This window comes from Sphaeroforma arctica (genome assembly GCF_001186125.1).
Source record: "Sphaeroforma arctica JP610 unplaced genomic scaffold supercont1.220, whole genome shotgun sequence".
In the NCBI taxonomy this organism is placed as follows: Eukaryota; class Ichthyosporea; order Ichthyophonida; genus Sphaeroforma; species Sphaeroforma arctica.
The window spans coordinates 10,437-21,543 of record NW_014040338.1 but is presented as its reverse complement, the minus strand read 5'-3'; the positions used below and the strand labels follow the sequence as shown (position 1 = coordinate 21,543).

The 11,107-nt window shown below is 49.7% G+C and overlaps 3 protein-coding genes across 3 annotated transcripts; 1 reads left to right on the top strand and 2 right to left on the bottom strand.

Annotated features, from left to right (window-relative positions):
* Window positions 1-368: 368 nt before the first annotated feature.
* On the top strand, window positions 369-773 carry SARC_04072 (hypothetical protein; the record flags this gene model as incomplete). The annotated part of the gene is made up of 1 exon (XM_014302101.1): window positions 369-773. The coding sequence occupies one exon, from the start codon at window positions 369-371 to the stop codon at window positions 771-773; it is 405 nt and encodes a 134-aa protein (XP_014157576.1).
* A 5,156-nt stretch (window positions 774-5,929) lies between these two features.
* SARC_04071 (hypothetical protein) lies at window positions 5,930-6,349 on the bottom strand (the record flags this gene model as incomplete). The annotated part of the gene is made up of 1 exon (XM_014302100.1): window positions 5,930-6,349. The coding sequence occupies one exon, from the start codon at window positions 6,347-6,349 to the stop codon at window positions 5,930-5,932; it is 420 nt and encodes a 139-aa protein (XP_014157575.1).
* A 374-nt stretch (window positions 6,350-6,723) lies between these two features.
* SARC_04070 (hypothetical protein) lies at window positions 6,724-11,107 on the bottom strand (the record flags this gene model as incomplete). The annotated part of the gene is made up of 1 exon (XM_014302099.1): window positions 6,724-11,107. Exon 1 carries the CDS (start codon window positions 10,738-10,740, stop codon window positions 6,724-6,726), a length of 4,017 nt encoding a protein of 1,338 aa, XP_014157574.1. The 5' UTR covers window positions 10,741-11,107.

Sequence of the window (11,107 nt, the reverse complement as noted above, 5' to 3'; positions counted from 1 at the left end):
CACGAGCGCGCAAGTTTGGGGCATCTATGGTTGTAACTGAGAAGTGATGTCTCACTTTGATCCTTGCCCGGAGTCTCATTTTGTTTTCGGGTGAATGTTCTCTTATGCTGCGCAGAGCGGACATAGAACCTCCCTTGCGGTCAATCTATATTTAGATCGTCCCGGTCATATGTGCAATGCAACCAATCGCGCTGTATGAAAGGTTTAGCAACAGGTCCTAAGAAATTCTTTAAATCACTTTCCATTCAATAACAAAATGGGTTGCACAGTTATCGTCATTATTATAACCGCTATTGCAGCGACGACATCCGTTCGCAGCATTTTGGAATCTAACCTCTTTGCACTGGGACTGGACAACAACCACCTGAATGTCAATACCAGATTTCACGGCTTGTCAAGAGTCTTCTGTGCCCCAAAGGGCGATGGGTTTGTCTGGCTGCAGGCTGTGCGAGTCGGCCACCAGTTTTGGGTATCAGGTGTACGCGACCGTCAAGCCATGTCTGAAAACGCTGTTTGCGGAGGATTTGCCCACCGCAAGAACAAATTTCGATATCACCATACCTCGGCGTCAGCGCCAATGCTTCAAGATTGGAAAATCGTTTCTACTGGCTACGAACGATAGTAGGCTCAGCTGTGTCGCCGATGGCCCAAAATGTCACAAGTACGCGTCCGCGTCAAAATGCATGACTGTTGTTAAGAAGACTACCATCCCTGACACCGTACTATACGCTAACGTCAAGTCGTCAGAGCAAATGAATGATTATACCATGTAAATAAAAATAAAACTATGTATCGCAATGATCGCACAACCACAATACTTTCTTTAGCACGCACGCACGCACGCACGCACGCACACACACATACAAATGTCCTGGGCTAAAAGCGCACCACCAAGACCCGTGCATCATGCCTGGCACGACTATATAGCACCCGTCATACAACATTTCGTACACGTTCTGTTCATGGCGCCATCATTGTGGATGACAATATCGTTATGCGATTTAATAAAAGAAATATCGCGTAGACCGATATTTAAACCCCTTGGGGCGTATCTATTTGTATTTAACCACCAATATGTTGTTTCTAGAAAACTCGACTATTTGCACAGTACTGTATTCCAAGATTTCAGGCATATCGTTTTAGGTATCGATATCAATATTTTTTGCAAAGCACAGCTCATAGCAGACGTTTTCTATACAACCAAACTGCGTTTATGCCAACGTGGTCGCGTATATATACCGCGTATTCTGCCCACTTGGTCATCAGCATCATCGGTATTTTTTCCTTTATGATCCTTCCAAGGATGACGAATATAAATATCAATTTCATTGTCTGGAATACCCACAGCGCTATTCTGGCCCCGGACGTTTCAACAACATTCCAGACACACTCAAGAACGCTCAATATGACTGTGACCAGTATAGCATAATATAGTCTGTCGAAGCCGTTAATATCTGATCCGCGCATCATGAATAGTATGATGCCCTGCATTGTTTAGAAAACACCATATAGTCCGTTGAGGTCTCATCGACAGCCATCATGACGACATACCAAAAGCGATTGCTCGATGTAAGTGTCATTGCGCGGAGGCGCAATGTACTTTGGTCAAATACACGTGGAAAGTACATCATTATTGATATACATATACAGTGCATCTCCAGCACTGCCAACAGTACGACCATTAGTTGTCGATACAGTTCCAGCGTGTACTCGATCAGCTTAGGGTCCAGAACATGCCATATCCGAACGCTATCCAGTTCAACAGTTGGACATTCTTAGCGTATATTTCCTCGATAGGTTGTTTTGACATTATGATTTTAGAATTATGATTCAAATCTGGACAAAGCGCATACTATTTATATGCGCATCGGCGCTAGCAGACAAATCTATCCCCTGCGCGGCGCACATGCGCGGCACACGTCAGCTATAAATATAATTGCGTTAGAGGAGATTGGAGAGTACGAAACTCTGCGCTATACATATACCAGCACATCTATAATCCCGTCGGACAGGGCAAACTTTGTACTCGTCATTCCCATAAATACCGCCAGTATATGATTATAATATCGTTAAAACATAGAACCGTGCCGGATTGGAGCGACGGATGTCATGCCATCCCCCGCAATCACTGTCTGTGTAAGCAACTAGGTACTCATCAGATGTAGCGGGTGTGGCATCGCAGCCTGCCTTAATCAACGTGCTACCTTAGCCGCCGCTCCCAATGAGCTTCACTATCAAGCGCTCACCCATATACTACAATGCCTATCGGCTACACGCCATTGTCCGTTGGTCTATTCGATCCAACAAGGTGACGGGCCAAGCCCAAGTTAACTATAGAGTAATGGAGGCTGAGGGCCTGAAAAAGCCAGAGTTCCATGCCAGAGAGTCGGGATTCGTCTGCGGCTGTGAGCTGGAGGGGTGAAGGGTCTGCAAAATTGCAGTCAGCAGTGTAGTCATAAAACGTTGACGGCGTCGGTCCTCTAATACTCTTGAAAATTAGCAATAAGTTCTTTGGGTGTAGTATATCGAAAGGCGCTGTAACTCATTAGAGGAGCGAAAGCTGGGGGTAGTGGGTGTTCGAATAGGGGCCGAGAGGGGACGACAGAACGAGCTGCCGTGGCCGGCTGAGGGTCAACAATAGGAGGAGTCGGCATAATATGGGTCAACTGAGGCGGAAAGTATAAAATAACGGTGCTAGGGGCAACGGATGGAGTTGAGGCAGGCGTGATGGTGAGTTACGGGGGCGCGGTAGCGACAGCAGGTGATGTACTGGGAACATGTGGGACAGAGGCTGTGGTCGACGAGTTGAGATTGTACCATTCGGCAGGAAGGACGTAGCCGGAGAGAGTATCAGACCGTGTAAATCGCTTGCCATTGCAGTTCCATTGTGGAAGCTCGTTAGGGAGAAACTTAACATCACGCGAGTACAATTGGCGCTGTGTAGCAAAATTTTGAATTTTCAACGTGTCAGGGGTGCAGTTGGGTTCTCGGCCAAGGAAGACACCAAATTGGAGAGCTGTATTTATGGACAGATTTGGCCTTGTTACCAGACAACTTAAACATCCCGACACATCTGTATCGCGCCTCGGGAAATCGGGGAAACGTAGTTCCAAGCCATTTGTCGAAGAGGGAGTGTAGTCGTTCTGTGGCTGCCAGATTCTCATTTCTAATCATGTCAGCATGGGCATTAGCGTGTGACCATCAAGCGATGGGTTGGAAATAATCGATTAGAAGAATAGTGGTCAGCTCATTCAATGTACGATGGGGGCTTTCGACCTTCCCGTTAAGCTGGGGGTGTTAGCCGGCGATTTGCGGAGGGCTATGCCCCGATTGAAAAGCATAGTTCGCATTGATTTACTTTCGAAGGCGCTGTCCCCATCGGCAAGCATGATATGCGGTCGGTAATGGGCCGGCACCTGAACGAGTAGAGCAATGAGTGCCTTCGTCATTGTTGGGTAATGCCGAGTAGAGGGCCGTAATGCGTACCATCACAAAACATATTGAGCACATATCCGTTACCGTATCTATCCTTGGGCATGGGGTCCAGCAAGTCCACGTGAAATTGTTCAGCCGGCCCATACACAGAGTCGGACACTGCATGTTGTGACTGGCTTACTTTTCAGTTTTGCTTTTTGGCAGACTGGACAGTGTTTAGGAAAAGGCGCGTTCGTAGGTGATCGCAGTTTGGAGGCTGGCATTAGGGGCTATGGCAGATCGCAGGGGACTAATGAGAGCAGCAAGGTGCAAGCTCAGGTATGAATCTCAACAGCAGTCTGGCCATGACGAAGGAAGGTGGTGGCAGCGTTATGAATAGTGTAGACATCCCTTTGGATGAACGATATAAACAGGATTTTTTGGACTGAAAGAAAGGATTTGACTCTCACCTAGAATGAAAAGCGGACCACCAGGAGCACAGGGCCCGAGCGGGACGCATATGGTGATGATTGTACCAAGGCGTATTTTCAACCGAAGAAGCTCCGAAATTTGAGACCATCTAGGATTCTCATTGGCACACTCACTCACGAAGGCAATCCACCTTTGTGAAGAAGTTAACTAGACCACCTTCCGGGCCAGCAAATCGTGGTAGTTGGGTATTGGAAGAAGAGGCGCAACCGTTGATTGTGAGACTATACTCAAGAAAAGTCATGACTTTCTTCCAGTCCTCCCGGTTTAACATCCACGCCTCAGTTGTAGCTATAAGGGGAGGAGGATTAGTAAGAATTACATTGTCCTTAGCGGCCATCCGGATGGTAGTCTCGCGACTGCGGTGACCATTATTTCAAAAATATTGATCATAGGTCTGCGTATAACCCGCAGGAAAGATTCGAATAAGGGACATAGTGGTCGAAGGATCGACAATAGCTGTACTAGAAGGCGAAGAGACAACGATTGAAGGTGTCGTTGTGAATGGTGATGTTGCGCTGGAGGTGGTGCGAGGAGAAGGTGTCGCAGGAGGAAGTTCATCGTCGATCGGGTCATCGTGCTTGTGGTGACCAGAGCAGGCCTGGGCCGAAGGCATGTGCTGAAAAATCGGTTGAGCGCTTTGGAGAGCGGCGGAGAACTACGTAATACAGTATAGGAAACGTGATAGCCACCTTTTCTGCGAGGTATCTGAAGAGAGTTACCAACATGGGTGATTTTGCACGTGGGTTGTTTACGCAGAAAGCTGAGGCAAAAATCGTGATCTTGTAAACGGTTCTGAGAGGCTAATGGCTGTCGAAGAGAAGCATCGAGATATGTATTAAAGTCCTAAGCCAGATAGTATACCGCGCTCATGGATGATCTTTTCAGAGTTATCGGCGAGTATAAGCGGGAACCGGCCTTTCTTAAGAGATATCAATAATTTACGAGCTACGGTGTTGAAGTAGTTTGCCTTAGCTCCCCTAACAATAAGCATGACGTCACATATTTTGTTTCACGTGTGGTCTATCGTAATATATGCGAGAAACGGACAACAAATGTTGTTTTAGTATATTGTTGTGGCCCATCTTGTTACAAATGGTACATTGTAAAGATCCGGCAGGACATTTTGCGTTGTTGTGACCCTTAGTGCCACAACATCCACAGCCAATTGGGAACTTAGATGAATGATGGGACGACTTCCAGCACACAAAAGCTACTTTGAACGCGATCAGGGCGGCGAGCTACCTCGAGGCGTCGAGCATCGGCACACAAGGCACGCTGAGCTGCGGTGAGGTGCTCAGGATCGGTGGTGTGCCAGTCGTCAAGAAGATCACAGAGTACGATAGGAGCAAGGGTATGGCGGAGAATCTTGTCCGTCATGTATTGGCGGGCTTGTTCCTGATTCTCCTGGGAAAGACCTGTCAAATAGCAGTCATTGATGAAGTTAGTGGTAAATAAAAATCCCTGTAATTCAGCATCAGTTTGAAGATTTTTGCAGCGAATGGCCCATGCGCGCGAGTCTTCATCGTATCCAACCTAAAATGTTGATTGGCTGTGTTTCCTTAACCGACTTGTGGAATTAGGATTGTCGCACTATGTCGTAGACGGTCCACGGGTCTTTCATTATCGTTTCCTTACTAAGAGTTTCTCGTAGTTCGTCAGAAACGAATGAGTAGGTTGCGAGTGGCTCGGTAAGATCATTTTTTTTTTTGTCGTGTGAAATTCCGTGGTGCTGTCAGCCAGCACTATTGCCCGCCTGAACGCCCAGGGACTAAATTAAATTGTCTTCCAATACATTAGCGATCTTTGGGGCCATGGCCTTAACGAGACGGCCGAACCAGTTTACAACACAAATAAAATTAAAATACATGTATAAGTTTATTAATCAACCCTTTCTATTATACGCCAGCCGTACGTTTCAGATTTTCTATGTCCGCGCGCAGTTCCTGCACCTCCAGCACCATCAACGCCACCAGATGTTCCACTTAATGTTGATCGGCGCGCCCGTCTCATCCGCAAACGTCAATCACCCGTCGCTGATGTCGTCCTCAATGAACCCCACATGCGCCTCGTCCTTTTCCGTCTTGTAGTTGTAGCTCACCGTGTTCAGTTGGTCCAGCACCGTGTGCGTCGCGTCACTGTCTCGTACGCAACCTCCCCCTTCGCAATGTCGTACTTGATGTACAGCGCGTTCGCAATGGTATGATTTACTACTGCTCCGCTTGCGTCCAGCGAGATTATATTCGCCGGCTGCGATTGCGGGTACGCGTTTGTGCCGATCGCGATCGAGTTTGCGTCTTGTTCCCGCTGCCCCGCCCATCTGCACGTTGCCAGCGTGTTGGCGTGCGGGTGTTCTCGTACGTGTTGGCTCGTTTTCGTAGAATGTAAATTCATCACAGCAATCTCGCAACACGGCGGACAATGCGGGCGCCGACGACAGGGCCATCTTCGCATGGTGTTTTACAGCGGGTCGATTATTGCGTCTGGTTGCAACCAAGATTCAATACGAGACTCGTTTTCTCGGTTCCTGTTTCGTTAGTGTTTCAGTAAGGGATATATTCCTCGTCATCGTCGTTGCCGGATCGTTGAGAAACCCTAAAACCCTGCACAGAACTGGTCGGTGGTTCTCCAAACCAGCGTTCAGTATGATTTGCAATTTCTCTTGTGCTTAATATACCAGTCTTGCTCATACGTTCGTCGGATCCTCTCAATTCCATACCATACCTCACACCTTGCGTGTGTATTTCTCTCCACCCATTTACCAGTCTAATATCTGGTTTCCATAGCAACGAGTGGTTATCACAAGTCCCGTCTGTCCCGTCACTCGGTCGCAGCACGAGCCTCGAGCTTCTTAAACCGGCGACTCTGATAATTTTGGACAGTCAGAAGCCTTTGCATCACTGGAATCGGAAGTTGCGGCTCACGAAGATACAGAGCATTAATGATCAGGGCTGAAAACACCGCAAACCGAGACAGGCTCAGCGCCAGGAGTGTTTCTTTGAGAGTCTCTATACTGTAGATATCCTCTACCAAATCGACCAGGCAATCTCGCTGGCTAGGGCTATCAGCATCTTTTTGGCACTCGCGGTCGTTTGTTGAGGTCTCGTGCTGCATGCCACTGCAGTCTGTACCTCTGTGCCGTATCCGCAAGCACATGGACTCTATTGATTCGGTCGCTATCTGGAACGCACCTGATCCGCTAGTGGGCAGGGCCAATAATGCCCTGAGGGCCGCTTCCTGTAGTTCTCTCGCTTCGTCATCGAATATCAAGCGCGACACTAGCGGTGAATCAGACACATCCATGGTTGACTGGGACAGGAGAACACCCGTTAGTTCATTAGTACACCGTTCTAAGATGGCCTCTAGCTCGCGCACGCGCACTTCGTCCAACACAAGCGGACACCTTCGCTGCGGTTTTGCACCTTTCTTGTGCCTACCGTGGAGTAGGATCTTACTTTTGGACCGGCTGCCAATCTCCGAATCCTGTTCGAGGCCCGGAGGGATACCGCCACCCACTGTACCTGTCCCTTCGGACCCCTCGTCTTTCTTTAGGGCTTCAGTACTCTCAAAGTACTCAGATGTCCTATTTCCTTCACTTGCCCCCTCTACCTGTGGCGCGGTCAGGTTGGACAAATCTACCTCTGCGATATGCACAGCACCGGCAACGTGTTGTAGAGTCGCCAGGTGTAGGCGAAGATCGTACAGGCGACCGTCTGTACACACTAAGGGTCCGTCAGACATCACCACAGACTGCTTAAGCAGGTCTGTCGCCCGTGTAAGCTGTGCCTGGCCCTTTTTCAACTCGGCTTTCGCTGTCTCGAATATACTAGGTCTAGGGGTTTTTTGGACCGATTCGGATCCCATTTCCGCATCTGAGGCAGATTCTCCTTTGGACTTCCGGAATCGTGCGAAAAGCCCTTTCTTCGGTCCTGCGGTCGCCTCCGTGCCCTCGACCGTGCCTACAAGATTCGTATCCGACGCTCTTTCTGATCCTGATAACTTCTCGTGCAGGTCAGTTGTACTGTCTCCCCCGGCTGCGCTCTCGCTTTGTTTGGCCAAGGCATTCACCGCGTCCACAAGCGCAGTGGATAATGATCGGAACGTCTCTATGCACATCAGCCTCGCATTGATACCCGAGCCCATTGGCAACACAAACCCAGATACAAACATAGCCAGAGCGGCGCCTAACACGGTCCCCAGGAACCGGCTCAGCACAAAGTTCTCGATAGTACGCGTTTCGCGACTTTTCCAGTAGTCCATGGTAATCACCACCAGAGAGATCTGGGCCGCTCTCCAGAGATAACCCCAGGCAGGACTAACCCATACCACCGAATCGCCGTCTGAGGCGGCCATGTATGCAGCCGCCGCGAGACACGAGCACAGCCAGAAGACTATACCCCAGCCATTGCCATCTGAGGACCACACCACGAGCCAGGCCGTCAGGCATCCCAGCGTGGCCCCCGGAACTCGGGCAAAGGTCTTGTGCACGGTGCTTTCTAAGGTGGGGAAGTAGCAGATGACAAAGGTCAGCATCACCCACGACTCGAAGTTATTCGGCGTGGCTGTCTGGATGTAGTACAGTGAGGGGTTCGGGTTTTCCTTCGCGGGCCAGATCCAGGTGCGGTACTGCACCCAGTACAGCGGTATAAGGAACACTATCAGGAGTGACACCGTGTACTTAAACACAGCGTGACCCTCCCTATCGGCCCACCAGGCCCCCGGCCCTATCCACGAGGATTTCCGCAGTAGTTGGGGCAGGCGGAGGACCATCTTTAAAGTTTGGACCACCCAGCTAAAAGCGGACGCTAAACCAAAGCCCAGCAACAGGAAAGCAAGCGACATGACCGCGTGCATGATCGAGTAGTTGTACTCCTCGTGCAGAAGCTCCTTGACCGCGGTGGAGAGTGATATGGGGTGGAAGAACGTACCCAGACTCACCTCAGTATCGCGTACACCTGCCTCCTTCAGAATACTCTCAGCCTCGACAACCGTGTCTGCTTCGCGTATAGCAGTTTCGGTGAGACGTTTACAGCCTTCCTGAAACGTTTTGTGCTTAGCCTTCAGAACACTCTCGGCTTCGTTGATTTTCTCGGCTATCCCCTGCACCTCCTCGCGGTTGTACATGCGCGGGACCAGGCATATACCCTGACCGCACAAATCCAGCAGGGACAACGCCGCCCCCCGCAATTCAAGAAGCCCGGCCAAATCACGGGCTTTAGTAGGCCTTTTATCGGCCCCCCGATCTAACAGATCGAGCGATTGCAGCAGAATCTCTGTGGTCAGAGCTGTTAGCTTGACGTTCACGTCCATGAGTGCTGCGTGCGGGCGCGCGAGGATGTTGGGTGACAACCATGTGGGCTCCAGCATTTTTGACAGCTTGAGCTTCGCAGCAGTCCCTTCGAGCTGCTCCAGCCCGGTTTGACCCACACTCAGGGTTAAGTCTCTGCGCTCGTCGTCCGATAAGGTTCGATTCGGCCCTGCACCCTTGCCTGTGGCATTCTGGGTCGTCGCGTCAGGCTCAGTACTTTTGTAGGCCGCCTGTCGCTTGGCGGTGTTCTGTTGCACCAGGTGGATGATACTTTGCAGGACACGCGCCTGCGCCAAGCGTGCTTCGGCCATCAGAGATGTGTACGGGGGTGGTATAAAAGAAACCAGGTAGATGAGATAGCCTATCAGCACCTGCAAGAGAACATTCCCCAGCGATGTGATGATGCCGTTATGTGAGCCCCACACTATCGCAGTGACCACCCACATACCCGGCGCGAGAGTAAGCTGGATGCTGGTGCCTTGGATGATGGTCACATCGACTTCATACCCGGATAAGACATTCCCCGGTGGAACTAAGAACGAGATGTCCGTGGTCCCCGCCGCGGTCTGTATCTGGACGGCCAGCTGGCTGATCATTTGCTGAACATCAACTAGCCCTCCACTCTGCAGCAGCTCGTCGAACCCTGACACCACACCTTCCTCGATGATCTGAATGACATCATTCCAGGGTACCAGCACCACGAAGCCGTCTTCGGCCATAGGGAATAACTGCCAGAAGATATTAGCTATGGTCACAATCGCAAACATGCCAAAGTTTCTCCCCAGACCCCCCAACGGGCCCACAATCCCCAGTCCAAAAATGAAGACTATGGCCAGATACGTCAGTATGAGAAGTCCGTAGCCGTCCGTAGCCATCTGAGCCATCAACAGCAACGATGTGAGCACAAACGATGCCACCATCAGCAACGCCGTGAATGCAAACACCATGCTGGACATCATACCCTGCACGTCCAGAAGAGATGCGGAATAGAACACCATGCCTATCAGATACGCCGGCTTGCCAATTGGCGTGTCGAAGACAGACAGATAGAATGCGGGTATGCCAAAGAGGAACAACCGTAAAGACCTCACAATCCGTGGATCCGTGACGGTGGAAAAGAATCTACTGTTAGTCCTCCTCTCGTCACTCAAAAAATAGTATACAGGGCGCGGGTTTGACCATGTGTCCGGGATATCTGATAGGAATGCATCTGTTTCCGCACCCAGTGGTGACGACACATTGACACCCCCGCCTTCTTGTAGTTTGTCTAGTTCTTCTGGTTTGGCATGCGACCGTTTCTTCCATCGAGGTAGTAGACGCTTCGCCCAACCCCCCCAACGACTAGCGTCTTGCTCTACGGGACCACTTTCAGCCAAGTTATCAAGGCCACCCTGACAACCAGGCTGAGACGCTGTGTGACTATTCGATTGTGCTCGGGTGCTAAACAGACGAAATCTGGTGCGCTCTTGTCGCTCTTGTCGGAATAGATCTGTTTCCAGGTCGTCCGCTATTCCACCTTGGGCCGCCATGATCACTAGTTCAATTTAATACTCTCACTATCACTCTATGTATGAACAAGGCCAGGGAAAAGGGTTCTTCAAATGGAATTGCGTTGCGATACTATCAATCTTCGATGAGATCGCTTGTATGCGGCTGTACTATTTACTACAAATAACGATACTCGAGCTATGAGGTCACTGAACAACTATTTCACCGTACATTGCAAAAGTAGTTAGATACGTGTGACGGAAAGTCCGTGGGAAGCTAGATCCATATAGTCGCCTCAGAATAGATACCAAAAAAGAACCTACTACTATTGATATATATATTTACATGATCTATATATACATGTATAGACAACACACACACACACACATATATATTTATATATAAAAG